This window comes from Anser cygnoides, chromosome 5, assembly GCF_040182565.1.
Source record: "Anser cygnoides isolate HZ-2024a breed goose chromosome 5, Taihu_goose_T2T_genome, whole genome shotgun sequence".
Taxonomy (NCBI): domain Eukaryota; kingdom Metazoa; phylum Chordata; class Aves; order Anseriformes; family Anatidae; genus Anser; species Anser cygnoides.
In genome coordinates, this window is record NC_089877.1 from 54,520,478 (window position 1) to 54,539,249 (window position 18,772).

The 18,772-nt window shown below is 37.7% G+C and overlaps 1 protein-coding gene across 2 annotated transcripts in view; it reads right to left on the reverse strand.

The window, feature by feature from the left end:
- Nucleotides 1-18,772, reverse strand: part of BEGAIN (brain enriched guanylate kinase associated) — a 151,990-nt gene that overhangs the window by 73,407 nt on the left and 59,811 nt on the right. Inside the window, exon 3 of one of the 2 annotated variants that reach the window (XM_048069803.2) lies at nt 3,987-4,076. The exons of the other annotated variant lie outside the window; for it this stretch is intronic. Coding sequence (XP_047925760.1) covers nt 3,987-4,076 — 90 coding nt within the window. The remainder of the gene's footprint in view (nt 1-3,986; nt 4,077-18,772) is intronic. 2 annotated transcript variants of the gene reach the window in all.

The following is an 18,772-nucleotide window of genomic DNA, read 5'->3' on the forward strand; positions in this document are numbered from 1 at the left end:
AGAAAGGAGAGACAAAAAAAAAAAAAAAAGAGTAAGGTATTGAGAAATGGAGGTAACAAAATTAGAGGTAGACTTCAATTTATGATTTGGAAGCAAACGAGAGCTCTCCAGGTGCCTGAGCAAGCTGCCTTCAGTTGCAGCATCTCTCCTTACGGCTTCGAGTGGTCAGCTTCTAGATTGCTCTGGTTTGTAGTCATGGATATGCACTCCCTCTGGAAATTACTGAAAGCAGCATGCCACATCAGCTCACAAGCTTATAAAGTTATATTTTAGTTGTGTTGTTAAACCTTTCTCATTTTTGCTTTTGTCTGTTCACCTTCCTAATTCATCTGGATCTAACTGTGCTGGAGCAGGACCGTGGGTCCTCCTGGATTGTATTGTTTGTTTGTAATAGGACATGTAATGAGAATGGGTGAGAACCATTGCCCAGAAGCAAGCTGAACTTTGTATTATTCTTTCTTCTAAAGGACTGAGGTTGGAATGGGAGCAGGGGAGTACTATAGAAATGTGCTTTAGTAGTAGGGAAAGAATGTCAACCTGTCTCATTTTGCAGTAAGCATCCAGACATAAGTCTGGGCAGAGGTTATCACCACTTTTCTCACCTTGGCTCTTTCCTTCCATTCACAATCTTTTTTTCTTTCTACTGGCTTGAAACTCATCTGTGTCTGGCTCAAGGAACTCATTTTGGTGGGCTGGCTTAGCACTTCCCATGAGAAAGATTATGCTAAGTAGCTGAAAAAATTAAATATACTCTTTTGGCTCCAGGACCAGTCAGACAAAATTACTACTTGGACAGGGGGAGGAGAAACTGCAGGTGCCACTGATTTTTTCCTTTATAAGCACTGTATGTTACCTGCTCTGAGTAAATTACAGAATTATCATTTTAATTATACCTGGTCCCAGTTGCGTTCTGAGCCTGTTTTGTGATAGGATTCACATGAAGAACTCACGTTGTATCTCTAACTGTAATCCATAGGTTCTTGCCTTTAAAAAGATGCAGATGTTTGCCAGATATTTTTAATAAAGAGTATAGTAGATAACACTTCTAGTGCTCAGGGTGACAGATAGCGCTGACCTCACAGACACTTTCAGTAGCCATCAGTGCAGTTCTGCTGCAGTCTCTGTTCCATATCATTTGGTTCCCCCATCACACAAGGCTGTCTGACAATACTACAGTGCCAAGCCACAGAGAAGAGCTCTAGGGAATTTTGGAAGATTTTTCTGGCAGCAGAATAGATCATTGGTCTGCTAATACAAACAAAAAACAGAGCTGATTAAATAATACACCTTAACTTGGACAGACCCACATTCTCGGCAGTGTACATGTAATTCATATTCTGAAGGCTATTCAGAAACTATTACTACGCACAGAGTCATATATAAGGTGTTGAACAGCAACAAGGAGAACTATTGGCTGTTATCTGAATGTGCTTATTTTGCTCGAGTGTTTCAACATATTTTTAGTTTTTCGCACAGTAATAAATGTTCATCAGCACTTTGATCAACTTGATATTACAGAATAAAAAAAAAAGAAAAAGAGAAAGAAATTACCATCTGTCATCTTTTGCTGATTATTTTGAGCCCTACCTTGTTTTATACAGTGTTTTATACTATTTTAGGAATTGTTAACTGAGGAGTCTTCTACTCTGCAGGAGTATAAATAAGTTCACCTCTAGCAAGTTCAACACTGCTCAGCATGTTGTGCTGTCACTTCACACAACCTTCCTCCCAACCTGATATCATGATTTATTAGTTCAGTTGAGTCTATTTTGTCCTGGCTTTTCAGTGTAAGACTTTGTTTGTTTGCCTATTTGTTTGTTTTGATGGGTGTTTGTCAAAAGAGTGGGAATAAATAGAACTTAATTCCTCTGAACAGTCCAGCACTTTAGCATGGGCGATCCTGTGGTTTTTGGAGTGAGACAGCAAAAGAAGGAGCTCTTTGCAAGTAAGGGACCAAATGAAACAGAAAGCAGCTGTCTGAAGAGATGCTTGCGCTATTCACATGAAAAGCAATAGACAGTGTGCTTCTTCAGAGGATACCCAGGACCTTCCACTTACCCTGCAGAGGCAGCACCCCAAAGAACCATGCAGAGTGACAAAGCAGATCTATCTTCTACAGACTTTCCCAAAAGAGATGCTGTAAATTCTTTCTGTACCCAGAGATGTTGATTACCTAAACAAAACCCACAAGTTTTTGCCTTATACCTGAATTACTTAAACATTCCAGTTCAAAATTTTGTTGTTTTCTAATTACTTTTTTGAAGGTTAAGGTGCAGCAGGCTGGATAAAATAGAATCTATCCTCATTTTGGAAGTGCAAACAGTAGTCATACTCAATATCTTTCATTTTCACAAACGTTTTTGTTGTTCTTGTTGTTCCTCCAGCAGGCTGACATTTTGAATACAATTGGAAAGCAAGTTTCCAGATAAATTTTTAAAGTTTAGATATGTTGAAAAAATGTGATTAAGATATGGGTAAATAAACATAAAAGAGGCAAGCAAGGATCCAAGAAATTACTAAAATCTCTCCAGTAAAATTTAAATCATATTGAGCTTTTTAAAAGGAAGAGGAATAAATGAAAAATATCTTTCAGCATCTACCTATTCTATGAAATGTTTAGATAGCCTGGGATAAAATCTTGGATTTGTGCACTTCAAGTTTTGAAATGGTTGGAGAAAAAGTTTCATATTGTTCTCCAGAAAAGCAAGCTAATTTTCATTCAAGAGTAAGAACTACAAGTGGACAGCAATGGTAGGAAAAGATACTTCTCTCCAGGGAGCCTTTCAAGACGGCTAATAAATGTCATCCCAAGACCCTGAACTTTGTCATAGGCATCCATTAAAAAATATCACATAAGATCAAAGTCATCAGTTACACCATGGCTGCGTGAATCTGTTCTGATTTTAAATGACTTCAAAATATTCAATCAAATTTAAATCAGGGTCAAACACTTTGAAAAAACAGTTTCATGTCCTGATTATATTTTGCTTCACTGGTCATCTCCTGGTTTTAACAAGGACAAGCAGCAGAACAGAGCTATTTTTTACGACAAACTCATCTAAACCCACCTAAAGGTAAGAACAGAGCACGTGCAGAGCTCCAGGGGACTGCTAAACAGGAATTCAAGTAACGTTTCCAGAATTTTTTTTTTTTTTATTCCACAAAATGTATATTGTGCCAAAAAATACTGAAAGAATCTTATCTTACCTACACTAACAGCACTCTTAAAATGAAAATTTGTGAACATTATTCAAAGAAAATCAATAGAATGTGAAAGGACAGTCTGAAGCTCAGCCTGTCTTTATTTTTTTTTATCTAATTAATTTCTTACCTCAAAATCTATTTCAGTATTTCATATTTCATTGAAAACTATAGGATTAGTGAATGACATTTCTTCTACACACCTGCCACTTGTAACAATGTCAAGCAACAAAGAACAAAGAGTAAATTCAGGAGAAAAGTAGAAGAAAATCTAAGCAAAATATGGAAAAATGAGTCATAATTTAAACTTACACTATATGCTGCATAGGGATGTAAACTAGAATCAGTTACAACTCCTCCATCTTTTCACCATCTCTATATTTATAGCATTGAAAAAAAACTTATTCAGGAAACCAAATACTAATGTAAACCTAACAAAGGAGAGATAATATATAAGTACTGTCAATTAAGAAAGGTGAGTAAGCTGCCCGGATAACTGTTGTATCAATAGTGGAATTCAATGCACTCCAAAAGAAAGAAAGAGAAAAAAAAGATGTTAAAACTTCAATTTTTATACATGCTAATAATAATTATTACAGGCTTGGCTGAGGCAAGCATCTAGAGTACTATAATAAACAGATCTGCTGTCATTCTCCTAGTTTAGAAAAAGTAGGACAACTGAACGATGAGAGACTGTAGACTGACATGAAGAAATGAAACATTTTTACGGACATCAGAAAGTTAGAAAGAAAGCATAACTTCACAAAACATCACTTATTCATTACCTGTCCCAGAGAGTAGGTGAAGATTTTGCGAGCCTGCCCTGGAGAATTCTAGGTTGCCATAGGCAGGTTGGCACCCAGGAATTTCGTACCCTGCAGCATGAATAGAGGATAAACCATGGCTAGGTATGGCTCATAAGACATACGAGTGATAACCTAGCTAGATTTGCTGCATATCAATAGGCTATGGCATAATTTGGTACTAATTATTATTCAAGAGATCTTACTTTAAAGCAGTATTAATTCTACAAAACAAGGTTCCAGCGCACACCTTTAGTGATTTTCTTGTACAATGTCTGTTGTATGTCAGAATAGGCATTTAAGATTGACTTTATCATGGCTGTAAATAGATGCTACTCCATCTACTTTACTGGAGAAGCATTTGCTCTTAAGATTTGTGAATCGAGCCCTTGTATTTTTTCATTGTTAAAGCATCAGATTAAACAAATTTATGCTTCATCAAAAGAGGGTCACCAAAATTCCTTCTGAGCACCACAGTGAGAACATGTTTAATAGTTTTAATTAAATCTGGGCTGAGGTTCAAGTTCCACATACCAGGTTCCATGCACATCTACTAGCAGCAGAACAATAGCTGCAAAATATTTGCTGGAAATGAAAAGCACAAAAGGAAGCAATCTGAACAAGCAATATAAGCCATGAATAACACAAAGCAAAAGCAGATCCGGAGCCCAAGAAAAGGCCAACAAGGCAGGCAAATTAGCAATGAGAACTGTTACCCAACATTAACATCAAGCAATGCTGGTAAGATTCAAAACACTCTGTTCACTCCTCAGTCAAGCAATTTTCTCTCAAGTCAAAGGTGGTTTTTCCTGAGTAAAATCTGAGGAAGAACTACAGTACTGGGCCACACAGAATACCCCATAAAGTATTACTGTAGTCCTTTGTAATATCAAAAATGCACATAAAATGCCTTGAAGGATAAACAAAATAAAAGATCATGTTTTCCTCACTCAAGCACATTCATATTTATGAACCAGAATTTTTGCATGAGTTTTCCCTGTGGTCAGTGGTCATTGTGCATGCAGAAAATCCTACCTTCCAATATTCACCATCAATTACCAGTGGGTACTGCATAGTAGTGACCTTCTATATGTTCCTTAAACCACATATTTACATACAGGGACATTTCAGGAACAATAGCTGTGCTACAGAAAGCAGCAGAGAATCTCAATATTTATGATAATGGAGAACTCTGATGAGTCTCTTGCCACTTCTGTAAGTCCACCTGGGAACAGCTTCACGTCAAGAACTATTGGCAGCAAGATGCTGCTCTTTAGGGTACTCAGATGAAAAGCACAATGTGAATTCCAGTATATTGCTCTAGTTGTGCCACTGAGTTATTCATTGAAAAATGAAGGAGCATTTTGAGTATTTTCTAATTTCTTCCACACCAGACTTGGACTAGGTATGTGAAGACACCCAGAGAAGATAGAAAAATAATAGATGGCCTGAGGTGTATGTGTTGTCATCACATGAATTTACAGCAATATTAACTTGAAATTCAAAGTGGAGGTGAGGAAATCTCTAATATCTCAGTATCATCGATTCTTCAGTGAGCAGTCAGTATTACTTTGGATTATGTATCTCTCACAGCTTTCCTGATGTTCTCAGGCAAGCTGTAAATCTCACAATCAATACATGTGTATTTATTTAATACATATCAGTCCTGTATTTCACTATATGTTTATATTCTCAACTCTGGATGACAGGAAAACTTTCCACTGTAAGAATGTAGATTTGAAAGTGGTCTCTATCTGTCATTCCATTTTGTATCTACATATTTTTAAGTACAGAATTGTAAACTGCTCCTAAAAATCTGATCCTTGAAATCTTAATTTGAAACAAAATCTGAGAATGCAGTCACAGTTTTTTTTCCAGAACTAATGGAGCTTTTTCAAGTCACTGCATTTTGCGTATTTCTCCCCAGTTCAGTGAGTAATCCACAGTGTTATTTTTCTAATGAAGTAACAAAACTCGCAAATTTTGAAATGGGTGAAATTAAAACATTGCCTGGCTTTTCAAGCCCACAAAATTAATTAAAGTGATGATTTTGGAGCTAAGACATTATCTTAGCAGGGACAAATCTCTGCTGTTTTCAAATCCATTGCCACCTCCCTTCTGTGTAGTGTCAAGCTAACCTATCCCATACCTTTTACTGATACATAGCAAATAGCTTTGGTATATAGGTAATCCTGACAAAACATTTTAAGGCTATGAGGTTGTGAGATGTTTTGATAGAGAGAGGAGTGGTGTAAATTCCACTTAGCTGTTTGTTCACTGTTTTTCTTGACATTTTTCAGTAGTAAATACTGTGTAATCGCTACATCAATGAACTAATGCACATAAAAGCTCTGCTCAAAATGTGGTGGGTCTTACAAAGATCCCCAAAGGGATTTAATAACATCCTGTCTCAGATAATCAGTGTCAGATGCAGTCATTCTAATCACATTCTCATGTGCAGGGTTTAAAAATAATTAGTATTATTTGTCAGATATACAAATGCAAAAGTTGATTTGTCAGCTTTTGCAATTACATGGGTTCTATCATTGGCAAATCAGAAATCAGCAAAACATATATATATATATATTTGTCTAAACAAATTATGAATTTTAAAAGAAAAAAAAGTTCCCAGTTCTGTCATTGTATTGTTTCCTTTCTCAAACAACAGCTGTAAGAAACTTGTAACTATTGAAAAATAATTTTAAAAGCCTATTTGAAACTATTTTTAATAGTATCAATACACAAAGAGCAATTTACTATAGGAAAAATATCCGTCTCAACAAACTGATGCTAAAGTATTTCAGATTACCAAATTTTAAAGCGACTTTTTATTGTACTATAGCATGATAAAGTAACTCATTTTCCTTTTCTTTCTACAGAGCTTCCCTTATCCCTCACTGAAGTGATTGAGACAGACTCCTGTGTCAAGTGAGGTTCAGACTTGAGCATACTGTTGTAACAGCCTGTGTTTCCTTGTCTTGTCCTAGAACATGCAGTACGTTACTTCAGATATTGTCTGTGGCTCATCTGACAATAATCACAGATGATACTCACAGACCTATAGCAATTTTTATTTTTTTCTTAAAGTGGATTTCTCAGCGAGACATGATCAACACTTTATTTCACCACCCAGACAGGAACAACTAGCAATTCATCAGTTTTGGTGGCAGAAGATGATTGATCCATTGTGCGTATATTAAACTCATAGAGATTACTTTTTCTATTTAAAAAAAAATGTTATGAGAAAAATAAAAACCATGAACTTTATGCTTCCATCTTCATATTTCACAGGTGAGTATAATTTGTAGTCTGATATTATAAAGATCCTAATTTCACATGCTGCTCTTCAAAAATACTGTTCTTTTCATGCATGAATATACACGATTCATTTATAAACACCAAGGAAAATCTGAATGATTTTTTAAAATTCTGCATTTTTCAGAAGTTGGAGAATTTCAAGGTTACTCCTTTCTCCACTTGTGCATGGAGAACTTACTGAATGGATTTTTAATAGTCTTTAAGCAAAAGTCACCTCAAACCTTGCCCCCTTGAAAGGGAGAAGGATTTTCTGTAGAACAGGAAAGAACATCTCCTGATCTGATTTTAGCTTAAACTCAGTGTTCTTTAAGACCTGAAGGGGATTTGAAAGTCACTTAAACTGGGTTGTTCTAATATCATTTCTGGACTTGCCCAATTTAGCCCAATTTTGCCCCAGTATAAAAGAAGCTAAGCATAAAAACTGCTATTTTTGCTTCTATTAACACCATGCAGCTATTTTAAGGCCATGCTTTTATAAACACTAATAAGCCCAGATGAAACATTGACAGAGCAAGCTGGAAGAACCACAGGGACACCTTGGAACATACTGTCACGACTCTACCTCCACATCCCATCCTCATTGCAGGAGCACGTGACGGTGGTGCTGATTTAGCATCACAGACTTGTGAGATGCTGTCAGCTGCGCTTGCTACCTACTTTCCTACCAGTCATGCCAAAGTAGGTAACTGGCTGTCATCTCCATGGAACAAAGGCTGGAGCTGATAAAAATGTCAAACAATCCATTTTCTGTGAGGGGGTGGCAGTTCTATTCCTGGAGTTACCCAGAACTATCTATGACCACTGCATTAAATAATGTAAAGCAGCTGTAGGAACTGTAACAATATATCTTTGTGAATATTTTAAATGTAATTCTCTAATTGAAATATTTTGGGTCTTTACTACAAACCAGGAAGATATGAGGACTTTTTAATGAAGAAAATAATAGGTTTTTTTTTGCTATAAGTAAAACAATTTTTTTCCCATTTGTTATATTTTCAGAAATGTCCAAGCCATTTTAACATAAAAATATTGCATACGAGATTCCAATTAATACATTTCGATTTTGCAAAGTGTTAAGCCATCTGTCAATGGAAAATTTTGGGTGACCTTGGCTATCAGTTATGCTATCAGATTTTTAATTTCTATCATACTTATTTATTTATGTATATTTACCAAATCATGTGAGCATCCTTCTGTGGATGCATAAGTATGTACTTTAAATCTACTATTTTTAGAAAATATGTATGGTAAATAGTATATAAAACCTTTAGAATTAAATGTTTGTGCTCAGACGATAAATACCTGAATGAATCACTGTATTAGGCATGTTGACAGAACAGTTGTAGGTTTGGAGCTACCTGTAATGTTTGATTTCGTTTGTTGGTATCTTCAAATATGTGTGTAGCCAAAACACAAATTATGTTCCATTCAGACACAAGGCAGTTGGTTCAATACAGGTGTACCAAAAAAATGTAATGTTTTATGACTAAATGAATTAATGAGTTTTGTGTTCTTAAAATGTGAACGTCATAGCCTCTGTGAGTAACGCCACAGGAGAAGACATAAGCTAATCTGTTTTATATACATTTCTAGTAAATATAAACTAGTTTAAGCTCTCAAAAGTATCCCTGGAAACTGTCCATGTTTTTCCAAACTTTTGCTAAAGTTACTACGTTAACTGGTACTCTAGTTTGCATATGAGTATCCACCATTGTCTTCAATATAGTCATGCATTACAACAAAATGCAAGAATGTGTAAAGTTTTGCAAAGTTGGGGATAACTTCTCTTGGTACCAATCTAACATTTTATTGTGGCTATATGACTTCATATTTTGTCAGTCTTTAAATGCATGAAATATACAAACAGAACTGAAATTAAACAGCTGGCTGAGTACAATTTTACTGATGATTAGATTTGGGGGAAGAGAAACAGGTGCAGAAACACTCCGTCCTGCAACTACAGAAAAATATGATAGGAATTAGTCATTCCGTATCTGCATGGAAATAATCATAAATTGTTAATAATATTTCGAGTTTCCTACTTGGGAAGCTGATAATCTGCATACTGTGAAAAGCATTAGCTAGACTGGCTGTCTTGCAATTCATAAACTATTGCTGTAGAATACAAACAGTCACACTTTCAAGGTTATAGATTGTTTTTGAAATGTATTCAATGACAGTTGGTAGTTTCTACACTGTTTAAATGCATTCTGTTATTTTCTATGTGAAGCAATAGCCATAAATATATTGTACAGGTGCCAAAATATACCTATTGTCTGTAGGTATGTCCCATCAGAACCATACATGCTCACATGTTTAGTATGTTTCATGAGTTTTAATTTTTGTAATTTTTTCCAATGCTGTCAGTGATAACAGCCAACAGGTTCACTGAGGCATTTGTTTTGAGGATGAGTTTTTGTGTAATGGCAGAATCCAGTGTTCATGAAGGATGTTTTTTCCATGTGTAGGAAAACAAGTATCAGGCTGACCTAGGGGCTGTCCTTTCCTACATTTCCTCTGGATTCTTTTCTTCAACTATCTGAATAAGTGTTTCTAACTAGGCCATAATGGATCATTTTCCTCTACTTTCTTCCTATTATAATTGTTTTCCTCCAGCATCCCAACAGCAGTTCCACATCTCACCCTTTTTATGGTTTGACTTCAGGCAAGATTTACATTACTCCAGTTGCCCTCTCTGAGGGCATTTAATAAACCTTTGTTTCAAAATGGAAAATACTTTAGGGTAGCTAATTTTAAGTATCTGGATAAGATGACTTCTATCTCTAGAAGTGAATTTTTATGAGTCTGAATGAGAAAAATTTGGAGAAGATGTTCTGGATTCCTAATATGTAAGTATATAGATGCTCAGAGTATCAGCTGCATAAATTGGTAATACGTTAAAAGCTAACTTGTAAGTCCTTTATTACCAGTGTAATTCTCCCCTTTTCCTGTTTTTCCACAGTCTTGCTTGTATCCTTTAAGCTTGGGAGTTTTGGATAATCACTGACTCATTTTGTGCTCCAGAAATGGACTACATAAGAGGACTTTTCTAAATATATGAAAGTATTTATTGCATGCATAAGCTGTGCTTGTACTTGTATTTCATACCTTTCCAAAATCCAGAATGATTTTTTTAAAGTAGGCATGTGAATGCCTGAATAAAATCATACTGAATAAGAATTAGGCTAAATTTTACTGAGAATAGCAGCTCTTCTGTGTGAAGTTTTGGTCTGCACTTGCACAGATCCAGCAGTCCATGAGTGGTGCCTCCAGAGAAACTGAAAGAACTAATAATTACAAGACGTTTTTTAAAAATGTTTGACTTGGTAAGTAGAATAAAGTTAACATTTAAGAACAAAATGTTATAAACATTTCACTTCGGATATCCTAAATAATATCTCACTCACTCTCATAACTTTAATTTGCCCAAGGAATACACAGAATAAAGACCGGTTTTCTAAGCAGCTCCAGCAAGCTATTGGGTGAGGTGTTTCAGCAAGAGAGGGAAGTGCTGGCATGCTGGGAAGAGGGCAGGAATGTCTCTCTGGGAATGCTATCATAGTCACCTGTCTTCAAGACAGGGATTCAGTCTGGAAGAAATGGAAGGGAAAAGCTTATTCTGAGACTTAAAGGCATCTTAGAAACAAACTCAAAAACAAAGCTGGTCTAGATCAGTCCAAGAAAAGCAAGTCTGAGAGAGGATGCGGCTGCCCTTTTAAGATAACAGGGAAGGGATATAATTAATTCCTCTAAAGAAAGGTTTGGCTTAAGAACAAGTAAACAGAACTGGCTATGATTATATTTTCTTCTGGAAATTAGAAAACTTCTAATGATGGAACAACATGATTCTGGAACAGCCTTCCAATAGGAGTAGCAGACAAAAACACTCAGAAGACGGAGTATGCAGTTGCCTGTAACTGCAGATAACTGCTCCAAAATGTCCATGTTCCTGCATATTTTCTTCTTCTTTTTTTTTATTTTTTTTTAATTTTTTTTCCCTTCCTAACTTGCTCTTTCACAAAATGACTTTTGTCAACAGATTTATTCTAATAGCAGGTCTCAGCCCTTCTGGATCTTACTCCCGGTACTTCTGGGAGATCAGAACCAAACACTAACTTGGTACTGACAATGACAGGGCTCAGAAATGGAAGAAATCTCATTGAGAAGGCCAGTGTCAAGCATCCTACCTTTCAGAACCTGATGCAGCTAATGAATTTGTCATTTGATCTCTACTGACAATACATTTATCAGTCCAACAATTTTACTTGTGCACAATACAAATGCACTGCAGCAGAACATTTGTATTTTGAACTGAGAATACTATGATTACGTAGATAATATCTAGAGAAACATTCCCAGAAGATGCTTCCAGGCAGCTTAAAATCAATAGAAATGATGAGTATTCTACATTTCTTCAGATTTTGTTTCTGGTTTGTCTACATAACCCTTATCTTTTACCCCTGAAGAGAATGGGTGCTTTCACTGTGGATAAATTTCTATGTCCCTTTTGCTGAGAAAATTAAGCACCGAATGATCTACTTCAGAAATCTGCTCACTGGAGAGTTGGCAAATATGCATGTAAACAACTGCCCTAGAGTACTGTCTGAGCTATTTTTGCGTTATAGTTTGGTAGGTTAGATGAAAGAATTAATTAAAAAGAGAGAGAGACAGAGAGACTAGATTTCATTTCAGAAATTGTTTTTCTTTTTTCTGACTGCTCAGAAACTCAGTGAAGTCCTCCTCTCTTGTCTGCCACCATAGATTTAGATCCTTTTTGCTAAACTCTGTTCTTAGTAAAGAAGTTATTCATCACTGACTGTACCTCTGATGAAATAATTCACTGGAATTGCCTGGGCTGGTTGGCATGGAGTTTATCCCTTGTATATCCATAAAGGTTATCCCAGTCCATCTTACACTCTCTGGGATTATTTGCAATTGATTCTTTCTAGTTTTATGTGTCTTCCATTATAAAGGACAGATTTGCTGTTGTCTTAGGGTATACTACATCCATTTTAAAGACACTTATATATGCCAGGCACTGTTACATTGGACTCTCGGGTATGTCAAATAAACAATATGGCTCCTGATGTAGAGGAAATCAATTCTCTTCTTTCACTTGACTTCCTCTCCTACCTTTTGCCTTTCTTATCTATTTAAAGTATTAGTTCATTGAGGAAGGGGCAGTCTCTTAGTATATGGGGGGAGCAGCATACAGTGTAATGAATCCTTACCTCAGAATGGGACTTCAAGTGATACAGTGAAAAGAAAATGTGAGGAAGATTCTGGGAAATTCTTTTGAGAAATCAAGAAAAAGGCAAGAAAGGACAATATCTGAAGGATGGCAGTCTTAGAGATGTATTGAAAACAATCCAATACTCTTGGATTTGACTGGGGTGAAATTTCAGATTAATGGCAAGACTTGAAAAATATTATCTTGAATACCACTTGAAACCACAAAAATGTTGATTAAAAGGTTGAATCTGAAATACACAGAAGCCAGACCAGGCTTAGAAATAAAGGCTATGCAGAATTTCACCTCCCCACAGATGAGAGCTGACAGGAAAAGGGGCAATGCTGGTGTGAAGAAGCAGGCACGGTACTTGTGCCAGGGCAAGGGGCCACAACTGCTGTTTCTGCAAGAGGGCCGAACAATAGTTCTTAGCCTCCTCACAGCAGCCTTTCCCTTGCCAGTAGCAGTGGCAGGTCTCTGGCAGAGGCAAAGCAGGCAGCTGCCCCAGCAACTGCTTACTTTGTCTATGTCTAGAGCTGGCTCTGCAAATCCCATTCCGTTTATTTCAGGGTTTGAATCATATACTATACCTGGCTCAAGGCCCATTCTATGCTTCAAAAGTGCTTTGGGGAAAAAAAAAAAAAGTGCTGCAAAACAAAATTGCCAGGTGTGAGCAATCAGAGCACAATTACATCTATTATGAATGGAATGAATTATCTCCTTAAAAAAATATTAACTGTTGTGGAACATGTCTCATTTAGCAATTAAAAAATGTATACATTCAGGTGAGTCTTATTACTGCTGGCTAACTCCTGTCATGCTTTTTTGTACTTCCTTTGAATGTCAGAACTGACTCTGTTGCAGAAAACAGTCTCAGTCTTTATCCAGATGTACATCAGTGAGTCATGAGCACGAGACTGTTTTATTCAGTATAGACAATGTCTAACTATGATAACAGTGAACTAATGTATACATTTAAAACTACAGAGTTATAAAAGCAGAATGCGGAATGGTGAGAATTCATTGATATGGAAAAGACCTCTCAAACGGAGAGCATCAAGGATTACACGTGATACAGCTCTGAAGCAGTACTTGGCTGAAGTGCAGGTGCCTGCCTTCAAGACAGGGAGGAATAGAGAAGGGTTGCTCTCTAAAACAAGTCTCACAGATGCTGACAGTCGGGACTCTGGAGCTCCCCGGGAGGCTGCATGGACACAGAGCTGTCTGGGGCTGAGCAGCTGGGCTGAGCAGCTGGGATCAGCTTCTGGGATACCTCTGCAAGAGGTACAAGTCCCTGGAGGAACTTAGCTCATTCAAATGGGTTTGCAAATCCACCTCACTCAGAGGGCTGGGCAATATGGAGTTAGTAGAGAACCCAGCTGCTGTGACCACTTCTATTTAAGGACCTAGTGATGATAGTATATGTCACACCCTTTTGGTGATCTGAGTGGGGAGCACAGTTTAATTCCCATTTGAGAGACCTTAGGTCCATTTCTACATTTTCTCAGGGTATAACCTTGCTAAGTAGCTATCAGCATGAACTTTCAGGCCATCCACTGAAGCCTGGTGCTGGACAACTAGAAATACAAAGTTACAAAGCCATCAAGAAAAACAACAAGAAAGAGGAGTTTGCTTCTGTAGCTCTTGCTTCCTTGACTAAATGGTATGCCTGTCTTTCTTCAGCTGCTTACAGAATCAGAGCTCCTTATTCAGATGGTCTGAAGGTCCCTCCTGAACCCAGGGACTTCTCGAGGCAATGCAGTGCCTGTATTTTGTGCCCAGAATATGATTTGGATCAGACATCAGAAGAACAAGTATATGTGACTTTAGGTGCAGTAAGCTAATGCTAACTACCCTGTGCAAATAACTGAAATTTTTATATATATATATATATATTTTGATTTGGCTGCCAAATGCAACTGATGGCTAACTGGACTTGAGGTTTGTAACACCGTTAACTTGTTACAGTACAAACCTGGAAACCAGAAGGTCTGACCTGGTAGCTGATCCCCTTGAATGAAACAAAAACATTTACAGGAAACTAGGAGGGCAGAAATTGCAGTAAGACAGTGGGGCCAAGACACCTGGAAATCTGGTTCCTACATTTGCAGGCTTTTTAAAGACCATAAGTGATTAGAATCAAATTCCCGTCTCAGCCAAAAGATAGCATTGTAATATTCCTTAATGTATACTGAGGCTCTGTGCCAGTCCTGAAGGAGTTGGAAGAGCATCACGCGGCCCATATAATCAAACCTTCTAGGCATGCAGCAGTCAAGTGATGGGGCGGGCTGTTAAAATGTGAACCTGTTAATATGAGACTGTACTCCCTTATTTCTCATATAGCTATGGATGCTTTAACTTTCCCACAAGCCCTGCTTGAAAGTATCTCCTTTGCCAGAAATACACTACTGTTTAGTAGCTGAGTAATGTTTTTTATCTATTTGCAAGCTTCAGACTCCTGCCAGTTCCAGACCAAAGCTGCAGCCTTTTGGCTTCCGCAAGCACAGAATGTATTGGTTTAAACCAGGGTAGATCAAAGACTTGTCTCTAGCTAAAGGAACTACTTCGCTTGGCTCTTGGGCTGGGGAAAGCATCATACGTGATAAACAAACACCACAGCTCAGCTAATAAAACTGACTGGGAATGGGTAGCACTTGGTTAGCAGGTAAGCATTCTCCCTGAGCAGCTGGCAATGCCCTAAGTGTTATCTGCAGAAGATGGTGACTACTTAATAACGTTATAGTCTGCAAAATACCCCAGGGAATGTGAGATGAGAGAGAGGATGTTTGTGAGAGGATGAAGCACTAAGTTGAATGATCCTATGGACGTGTTTAAGGTAGCTCAGGTGTGAAAGCAGTAAGTCCTTAATTATCAGATAGTTAATTCAGAAAAGCTTAAGTTTTCTTTTTGTTGTGGTACATTTTCTTTGCTTTATACAAAGAGAGTTTCTGGAGCTGAAGGGCTACCTCTCCCAAGCTTCATTAGTGCTGCTTGTACATTTCTCATTCCTAACATCCCTGTGATCTCCTCTGCATAATTAGAACTGAGAGTAGAAAATTAAGAAAGGTTTAACTTTCCCATGCCTTTGTATTGTTTTAGTACAGCACAAGATCACAGAAAGGACTGAAATTTCTTTTCTGCCCATGCAGTAGCTCTTCTGAAGGAAGGGCGACAACCTTGGCTATCACCAGAGAATGCTCTGACTCACTGCTAACACTGTTGCAACTGGTGAACTTCTGAGCTCTTGATATTAGAATTCAGATTTATTTTACAACACATTTCTGTATTTCTCTGCCTCTGAGCATAGCTATACAGCACATCTTGTTGCTTATTTCATCAGCAACTAGTTGCTTTCTCTCTGTCTATCAGTCTTTGGGGAAGAAACCACACTCTTCCCTTGCTACTGGAAGGCTGATGCTTGATCCTGGCAGCTGTTTTACACCTTCAGATGAGCAATCTTCTTGACTGCTCATAGGAATATCCAGTTAAGGTCTTCATAGCTTGTCCTAAGAGAGATTTTTCTTCCTGACTCTCTTCCTCCCTTGCAAAGTGTATTTTAGCATCATTCTCAAACTTTGTACTGGCAACTATCTCCTTGCTGAGAAGTGACATCCTTTCACGGTCTAACGCCCAGTGTCTTGTTGCTGTCTTGTTTTCACGTAATCTATGTTTAACAGCTCCAGACATCTTGGCAGGAGGGCCAGAACATACTTACTCTCTGTATTTCTTGGCCTCCTTCTGATACAACTTAGAGTTCCTCTGCTCCCTATGGACCTTTGAAAGAACAAAGTGGAAGGGGAATGCAAAATCCTGCTCTCTTTCTCCCTTGCTGTGATCAAGTGCAATAGGAGTGGCAGTTCCTGTACTCCCAGGAAAAGACATACTAAACTCTTTGGATAGCAAGAAGGACGTCCTTTGCTGGCAACACTGGCCAACATCTGGGGAAGCTCCACAGGCAGTCTTTTGATGCACCTCCACAATTTATTTTCAATAGGGTGTGTCTTAAAGGCACATTTTAACATTTTAGGATAAACTCCTGCCCTAGTGAAGTTAACATTGAAGAACCAGTGGGAATTTAGGTATTTGTTTCTTCTCTGATTTATTGTGAATTCTTTGAACTATGGGCCAGTCCTGTAGACAAATTTAACACTTTACAATCCTATCTTATGGTATGACAAGAGCATTATGCTGTTAGGTAGATTGCCTACTTATAGGTTATGTGTTTATGCCCTGGCAGAGTCATGAACTTTCTGACTCCTAAAGACTAACTCAGGTGGTAGATGATGAGATCTATTGTCTCACATTAATCAGACCTGAGTTAACAAACAAACAAACCAAACAAACAAAGAAACAAAACAATCAATCAATCAAACAACAACCAAAAACAAAAAAAAAATCAACATAAAAACTGTTGGAGTGCTCTGATATTTGATACCTTTTCACAGCTCTTCTCTCTCAACATAACTCGGAAAGTTTTCAGCCAAACTGTTTGTTTTGGAGAATATGACTGAGATACAGAAAAGGGAAACAGAGAAAAAGAAAAACTTTGAAATTAACTAGTGACATTCCGTTAGCTGTGCACATTTCTAGTTTATAGCATGAGTTGAAAAGAATTAGTACATCGAATGTCAGTAGTAAGCATGGGAATAGTTCATTAAAAAAATGTGGATTTTATACTCCTTTTATAAACTTGTGTGACCAATTCAGCCTATGCTAAATTCTTCATTAAAGGTTATGAAGGTTGAATGATGGCAGTACATGTGGGAAAAAGAATTTTAAACAAGCTGAGGTCTCTCCAGGTTTCTATAAATACAAGGTTTCTGTGATGGTAGGCAGCATTTTTTTATTTTATTATAATTTTATTTATTTATTTATTTATTTATTGTATGCCAACACTTTTCTGTTCGTTCGGACCTGACAAAGTAAATGAATAATAAAAGTTGAACAGGAAAGGTAGATACAAAGAAAACAGTTGCCTGGATTTATTGAGCACACTTGATGGTGTTGAAATTATTATTATTTTTTTTTATTTTTTATATCCCTTCAGGCTATAGTATAGGCCATCTAGTATATGTTACACACCACATAAGAGAGCAAAGAAACAAATTTTGCTTACCCATTAGTGATAATGTTGTACTCTAAAATTAGTATCTCTGCTGTGATGTAGAACTACTTATATTGAACAACTGTTTCTCTTACCAGTAAATTAAATTTAAATGCATATGCAATATGACAGCACTTAGTTCAAATGGACAGTCCCACTGATCTGGAAGGTAGAAACACATGAGGATCTCTACTAAAGGCAAACAAGGAGCAAGAAGGCGAATCACCACAAGTGTTGGGGAGGTAGCACACATGCCAAGTGTTGGGGTATGTCCCCACAGCACCCGAGCCATGCGCCTATCCGACTGGTGGCAGCACAGTGTTTTGCTGGGAGGCTTTGACCTGCAGGTTAACCAGCACAGGTGGCTGTGGGGACTGAGCTCGCTCCCAGTGCTGGCTCGCTCCAGGGTTTGCTGAGTGAGGACTGTCTGAATCATGCTTCAGAGACACCACTGGCACTGGAAGGGCAGAGAGAGAGGTGTCTGCTGTATAGCTCCTGAGAAGGTTATTGGCAGTTTACAGCATGCGCTTCTCCAGGTGAACTGCAATGGGGAAAGTTCTGAGGAATCGCCATTTAGAGAGAAGCAGAAAGATTAAAGGGTGGTTGACACAATATGGAGACAGCAGGAGAGCATATCTACCCCTTTCTTCAACAATTTTCTAGGCACTTGTTCCTTCCTCACACACCACAGCAGAGGTGTTTGTTGCCCGGGGTAGCTACAGCCTCCAGCAGAAGCTCCTCTGTCCTCTGCACCATGGAAAATGAGCAGCTGAGTGAGCTCTATTAGTCACTCCATCCCTCCTTAAGACTTATTTCCTCACGGAAGCTGGCAGAACCAGTAAAATCTGAAACCAAAGTTCTCTACAGACAAAGCTCCGGCTGACCCCTCAACTCATGAGACTGACTTTGTTGAACCTACAGCAACTTGTACCAGGTAAGCTTTTGGCTAATGATATTTCACGCTGCCTTAAAAATAAATATTATGTTATGGCCTGAGGTTTTGTTCCTCATCCCATTTGTTTAGTGTGACTGCGAGTACTTGGCAAAATATGAGGTAGAAATATTTTAAGTATCTGCAGTCTTGGAAGAACAGAGTGAGGTATCATTTGTGTGAAA